The 7,304-nt window shown below is 38.3% G+C and overlaps 1 protein-coding gene across 1 annotated transcript in view; it reads right to left on the reverse strand.

The window, feature by feature from the left end:
• Positions 1-35: 35 nt before the first annotated feature.
• The window catches only part of LOC105460736 (serine/threonine-protein phosphatase 6 regulatory ankyrin repeat subunit B-like), a 12,589-nt gene continuing 5,320 nt past the window's right edge, over positions 36-7,304 (reverse strand). The window contains exons 3-16 of the mRNA XM_011707234.1: positions 4,292-4,544; positions 4,027-4,217; positions 3,759-3,956; positions 3,488-3,685; positions 3,127-3,324; positions 2,856-3,053; positions 2,585-2,782; positions 2,314-2,511; positions 2,043-2,240; positions 1,769-1,966; positions 1,498-1,695; positions 1,224-1,421; positions 615-926; positions 36-486 (exon numbers count right to left, since the gene is read on the reverse strand). Coding sequence (XP_011705536.1) covers positions 36-486; positions 615-926; positions 1,224-1,421; positions 1,498-1,695; positions 1,769-1,966; positions 2,043-2,240; positions 2,314-2,511; positions 2,585-2,782; positions 2,856-3,053; positions 3,127-3,324; positions 3,488-3,685; positions 3,759-3,956; positions 4,027-4,202 — 2,919 coding nt within the window. The 5' untranslated portion in view covers positions 4,203-4,217; positions 4,292-4,544. The remainder of the gene's footprint in view (positions 487-614; positions 927-1,223; positions 1,422-1,497; positions 1,696-1,768; positions 1,967-2,042; positions 2,241-2,313; positions 2,512-2,584; positions 2,783-2,855; positions 3,054-3,126; positions 3,325-3,487; positions 3,686-3,758; positions 3,957-4,026; positions 4,218-4,291; positions 4,545-7,304) is intronic.

Here is a 7,304-nt window from a genome sequence, read left to right on the forward strand (position 1 = left end):
CTTTCTTTTTCATTTCTTTTTCAAATTCTTAAGCTTTAAGTATAAAACAGCAACTTTGTATGTATACAGGATTCGTTCACGTATTCACGAGTAAAAACTACTCTCAGATAACGTACAGCATATATAAATGGTGAATCTCGTTCACTTTCGGATACAGGCACGACAGTCTGTTGATTCGGGCTCTTAGCTATGTAGCACGCGATATGCAGCACGTTGTTACCGTCCAAATCTATGCTGCTGACGTCCGCATTATGATGCACCAACAGCTCGACGAGCGGCCAATGTTCTTGCAAAATCGCTAAGCACAATGGTGTTTGTCCTCGATTGTTTCGCAGATCGATCTTGGCGCGGCCACCATTCTGCGAGAGGAGAATAGCCGCGACTTGCCTGTGGCCGCGTAAAGCTGCTAGATGCAACGCAGCGTTTCCGTTCTCCATTTTCACATCCACCAAATGACGCGCGCGTGTAACCAATTTTTCCGTTGCACTGCAAATTTACAGATTTGTTAAATTAGATTGATTGGGTAAATTTTAAGTATAGTCAAGTTATTGCAACCAAGACAATATTAAGTCGTTATGCAACTATACTTTGTCGTGTCTGCTTTATACACGTACTGAGCATTGCCCTTGAACGCGGCGTGATGCAGGATGTTGAAGTCCTGTTTGTTTTTCAGCGTAAAGTCGATCCTCTCGCAGGCACATAACGTGTCGATTACGTCCAGCGCGTTCTTCCCAATCGCTTCGTGCAATGCTATATTGCCATACAAGTCCCGGAGATTGACATCACAATGATAACGCAGCAGCACACTCACGCATTGCACGTTCTTCTCGTAAACTGAAATATGCAGAGCACCACGTCTGTCGTTGTTGACGGCGTTGACGGCCGCACCGCGCGACAACAGTAGATCCAATATCTCCGGCTCGGTGCTGTTTAGTCAAACGAGAATATCTTGAAGTATGGTTTTTGAACGGAAATTGTAGGAGGGTACAAAGGATCCGTTTGTTACTTGAAGAATTACAGGACACGAAGTGCGCTTTATTCAAGACAGCCACACGTTACGGAAATAGTGCCAAATTAATGAAACAAAAAAGGACTTGTAAATATAATCATAGATCATAAAAAATGTAGATAAACAAAAAAAAATTTAAGTTCTAATGATTCCAACAGAAGAAACCGATGTTAGTTTGACGTTACAATAAATTCAGCAACGACTTCCAGCTTACCCGAGTGCCGCGCAATGCAAGGGCGTATTTCCATCCTTGTCGATCACATGCAAAGAAGCACCAGCGTCCAAAAGGAGGGTGCAAAGCTCGCGGTGACCGTCCTGCGCGGCTATATGCAGAGCACTACGTCTGATCTTGTTGACGGCATTGACGGCCGCACCGCGCGATAACAGTAGATCCATTATCTCCGGTTTATTGCTGTTTAATCAAACAAGAGAGCATTGATGTTATAAGTTGGACGTTACGGCAGATCCGGTAACGACTTCTTACTTACCCGTATGCTGCGCAATGCAAGGGTGTGTTCCCGTACTTGTCGACTACATGCAAAGAAGCACCATTATCCAGAAGGAGGGTGCAGAGCTCGCGCTGACTATGCTTCGCAGCCATATGCAAAACACTATATCTGACGTTGTTGACGGCATCGATAGCTGCGCCTCGCGATAACAGTAAATCCGTTATCTCCGACTGATTGCTGTTCAATCAAACGAGAGAACACATGTGTCAAGTTGACGTTACGACAGATCTAGCAACGACTTTCAACTTACCCAAGTGCCGCGCAATGCAAGGGAGTATTTTTGTGCTCGTCGATCACATGCAAAGAAGCACCAGCGTCCAAAAGAAGGGTGCAGAGCTCACGCTGACTGTGCTTTGCGGCCACATGTAGAACACTACGTCCGATGTCGTTAACGGCATCTATAGCTGCGCCTCGTAATAACAGTAGATCCGTTATCTCCGGCTTATTGCTGTTTAATCAAACGAGTAAACACCGATGTTAGTTTCACGTTACGGTAGATCCACTATAAACGATTTCCAACTTACCCAAGTGCCGAGCAATGTAAGGGTGTGTATCCGTACTTGTCGACTACATGCAAAGAAGCACCATTATCTAGAAGAAGGGTGCAGAGCTCGCGCTGACTATGCTTTGCGGCTAAATGCAGAACACTACGTCGGATGTTGTTGACGGCATCGATAGCTGCGCCTCGCGATAACAGTAGATCTGTTATCTCCGGCTGATTGCTGTTTAATCAAACAAGACAACACATGTGTCAGGTTGACGTTACGATAGATCTGACAACGACTTCCAGCTTACCCGAGTGCCGCGTAATGCAAAGGCGTATCTCCGTCTTCGTCGACCACATGCAAAGAAGCACCAGCGTCCAAAAGAAGAGTGCAGAGCTCGCGTTGACTATAATGCGCAGCTAGATGCAGAGCAGTACTTCTGTTGTTGTCGACGGCATTGATGTCCGCGCCTCTCGATAACAGTAAATCCGCTATTTCCGGTTGATTGCTGTTTAATCAAACAAGAGAACATCGATGTTAGTTTAACTGAACGGTAAATCCAGGAACAATTTCCAACTTACCCCAGCGCCGCGTAATGCAAGGGCGTATCTCCGTCTTCGTTGACCACGTGCAAAGAAGCACCAGCGTCTAAAAGAAGGGTGCAAAGCTCGCGTTGACTATTATGCGCAGCCAGATGCAGAGCAGTACATCTGTTGTTGTCGACGGCATTGATGTCCGCGCCTCTCGATAACAGTAAATCCGTTACCTCCGGCTGATTGCTGTTTAATCAAACGAAAGAGTATCGATGTTAGTTTAACTCAACAGCAGATCCAGGAACGACTTCTAACTTACCCCAGCGCCGCATAATGCAAAGGCGTTTTTCCATCCTTGTCTACCTCATGCAAAGAAGCATCAGCGTCCAAAAGGAGGGTGCAGAGCTCGCGGTGACTGTCCTGCGCGGCGATATGCAGAGCACTACATCCATCGTTACTAACGGCATCTATGGCTGCGCCTTGTGATAACAGCAGATCCGTTATCTCCAACTGATTGCTGTTTAATTAAACAAGAAAGTATCGATGTTAGTTTGACGTTACGGCCGATTCATTAACAATTTCCAACTTACCCGATTGCCGCGCAATGCAAGGGTGTGTATCCGCCCTTGTCGATCACATGCAAAGAAGCACCATTGTTCAGAAGGAGGGTGCAGAGCTCGCGCTGACTGTGCTTTGCGGCTAAATGCAGAACACTACGTCTGATGTCGTTAACGGCATCAACAGCTGCGCCTCGCGATAACAGTAGATCCGCTATTTTGGGCTGATTGCTGTTTAATCAAACCAGAAGGTGCCTATGTTAGTTTGACTTTACGACCTCTCTAAATTTTCTGGAGTGATTTTCACTTTTTTGGAGTGAATTTTCATTCTTTTGGAGTGAATCTCACTCCAAAAAATTTAGAGAGACAGATCCAGCAACGACTTCTAACTTACCCGAGCGCTGCGTAATGCAAGGGTGTGTCTTCGTTCTTGTCAACCACATTCAAAGAAGCACCAGCGTCCAAAAGGAGGATGCAGATCTCATGATGACCTTTCTGCACAGCCATATGCAGAGCACTACATCCGTCGTTGTTGATGGCATTGATAGACTTGTCTCGCGATAACAGTAGATTCGTTATTTCTGGCTGATTACTATTTAGTCAAACAAAAGAGTACCGGTGTTATTTTGACGTTATGGCAGATCCAGCAACGACTTCCAACTTACCCGAGCGCCGCAAAATGCAAGGGTGTGTCTCCGTTCTTGTCAATCACATGCAAAGAGGCACCAGCGTTCAAAAGGATGGTGCAGACCTCAAGCTGACCTTTTTGCACGGCTACATGCAAAGCACTACATCCGACGTTGTTGGCGGCATTGATAGATGCGTCTCGCGATAACAGTAGATCGATTATCTCCGGCTGATTGCTGTTTAGTCAAATGAGAGTACCGATGTTAATCTGATTTTACAGCAAATCCAGCATGACTTCTATCTTACCCGAGCGCCGCGTAATGCAAGGGTGTGTCTCCGTTCTTGTCAATCACATGCACAGAAGCACCAGCGTCCAATAGATGGGTGCAGAGCTCGCTTTGATTTTTTAGCACGGCCTCATGCAGAGCACTACATCTGTTGTCGTCATTGATGGTCGCGCCTTGCGGTGAAAGTTGATCCATTATCTCCAGCTGGTTCTTGTTTAATCAAACGAGAGGATACTGATGTTAGTTTATCGTTACGGCAGACTCAGCAACGATTTTCAACTTACTCATATACCGTGTAATGCAAAGTCGTGTCTTCGTCCTTGTCGATCACATGCAAAGAAACGCTATCATCCAGAAAGAGGGTTCAGAGCTCGCAGTGACATTTCTTTGGGGTCACATGCGGGCACATTATTCTACCAACTCTGCAGGAGTTCACTCTGCCAGGGTACTTCTTCAATTAAATTAAATTCCCTTACACCGTCTATCTTGCCGTTATTTGCGTCCAACAACAATTTTTTCACCTCTATGTACTGTCAACTGCAGAACATGTTACCATATGGTTTTGTTTGTACGTAACATAGATAATATCATCTTTTCGCAAAATAAGTAAAATATTTATGGCTTTTAATATGCAAGAGCAAAAAAATAAGAAAGGAATGACCAATTCTTAGGGTAATTTACTTTAAATAAAGCTTCTAAAAGTTTTCAAAAATGACTTTAAAATAGTTTACAGATACTCTTATGAAACGGGAAAGTAGTAATTCCTATATAGATCTTAATTTTATTAACATTAAATTTTAAAGTTTTTCTATAATTTTCGATTTTAAGTATAAAATTCTATCAAAATTAACTTTTAAGAATATTCATTTTATTATTAGTTCTAAGGTTTATTCTTTAAACTAAGTTGTTCTTTTTATTATTCCATTGCATGTGGAATTTTTAAAGTGCTTTTAAGTTTTAAAGTAAAACTAAGTAAATTGTTATTTGTCTCTCCTTTTCAGGAAGAGATCATTTATTGTCGAAAGATATAAAATATTCTTTAGATTCTATATTTTCTATATTGTTTTTTATTTGTTATCAGTGAAACAAGTCACTTCGTACAAAGATTTTCAAAGAAAACGCAAAGTGAAAATGTTTTAAAATATCATTGTAATATAAAGTATTATATTTTATAATAATTGCAGTATTTTAACAAATAGAGTCGCAAGGCAATATATAGACATAAAACAAAAGCTTTTGTTTTTATGTTTACATATTTAGTAGTTATTATTTTTGCAAATAGTAAAAAACAGATTGTTAATTAAAGTAGAATGAATTTAATTTTTCTTACTTCTAACATTATAACTCATAACAAAGAAATTAAAAATAACCTAGAAACTAAATAACTGTATAAAATACATAATTGTATACCTACTATCATGATAGAAATTGAAGATATATGAAGTGTAGCAGGTAATATTACATATAACAGTAATTTATAAAATTACATATAGTTATACATACATAAAAAAAATGTATATAACAAATTATAACTAAGGATGTATAGATAATAAATCGGTATTTTATTTTGTTTGTTTGTTTACTAAATATTTATATAGTCTATCAATATTGTTTTTTTTAAAGCAACACTAATTTTTTAATAGAAAAAATTCAAAATATGTATTTGTAAATTATGAAATGACAACTGAATTAAAATGAAAAAATTATAATGACATATGAAAAAAGGAAAGATATATAGTCATATGGCTAATCTTTGCATTTGTCAATTCTTAATAATTAAGTAATATAATTAAGTACTTCTTTCATTTAATGCTTACAGTTCAAAACAAACAAATGTAAAATTAATTAGCTACATATTTATGTGTATATTGTTTCGTAAAAAATCTAGTACAGTAGAGATGAAACTTTTGTCTAAAAAACAACTTTGCTTTCAAAAAAGAAAATGTTTTCAAAAAACAAAAGCCGAATTCAGTTATACAGAGTGTCCGGTACTCAATGACAAAGCGCTCGGGCTGAACAGGTAGCGTGAGCTAAACTGAATTGAAAAGTCCTCTATCATTTTGCGATCTTGCAATAGTTATCGAGACACTAATCATTTAGAAAAAAATATGTTTAGGTCTAATATATAAAAAAATATACTTTACATCTTTTCTAAATTAAAAATATTATTTTAATAAATAAAAGTTGTTTAAAAACAAATATGAGATTATACAAGTTGCCAGATATTTGATTAAACATAGAGACAAAAATATTAAAAAAAAAATGGTTTAAACTATCCAGTAGTATATGCAGCAAAAATGTAATGCCATTGTCTTTCCAAATAGGTTTAAGTTTCATAAAACAGACTTAAAGTGACTAAAGTGATCAATAGTTTAGAAAAAATGTAATGTACGTTACTTTTTTATATACTTACTTGGCATACATTTTTTTTTTTAATGATTGAGTACCTCGATAACTATTGCGAAGATCGCAAAATGATAGAGGACTTTTCGATTCCCACATAGCAAAAGTGTCCAAAATATATTGTAGGAATATTCTAAAAATATATTTGGAATATGTGCAGATATCTTTAGAATATCGCTGTGATGTATTTCGAATATTTTTGCTGTTTGGGTTTAGTTTAGCTCACTCTACTTGATCACGAGTCTTTACCATTGAGTACCGGACACTCTGTACATACATACAGTCACCAAACTAATTGACCGGACAATGCGTTAATATATCGATAATTTCTAAAAATTCAAGATAGAGCAACTTAGTCAAAAATTATTGTAACATATGATTGAAAAAGCATTTCACAGCTTAAAGTCTCTACTTTCGAAATCCATAATTCATTAAATAACTTACTGATTCTTTACAAAGCTGTACAGATGCAAATGGAGATGCATCAAATCTAAAATTTTTTTACTAAATTTGCGAAGTTCCATAAAGTGAAATAAAAATCGCATACAAATTCGACTTACAGCGTTTGAAAGCGTGAATCTTTACCTTTAATTTGCACACTTGATCAGCATTGTGCGATTTTTTTTCACCGAGTTATTCAACTTTGAAGCAAAAATGACCTTTTTTGCTTTGATGTTGAATACCTCGGTGAAAAAAAAATCGCACAATGCTGATCGAGTGCGCAAATTAAAGGTAAAGATTCATACTTTCGAAAACTGCACGCCTCGTTGTTGTGCGATTTTTATTTAGGGCCGTGGAACTTTTCAAAAAACTTTGCAAATTTCCAAAATTTTGGAAAAAATTTTGAGATTTGTCACACCGCCATTTATATCTATGCGGCTCCGAAGAAACTTA

This window comes from Wasmannia auropunctata, unplaced genomic scaffold (genome assembly GCF_000956235.1).
Source record: "Wasmannia auropunctata unplaced genomic scaffold, wasmannia.A_1.0 LD316559.1, whole genome shotgun sequence".
NCBI lineage: Eukaryota > Metazoa > Arthropoda > Insecta > Hymenoptera > Formicidae > Wasmannia > Wasmannia auropunctata.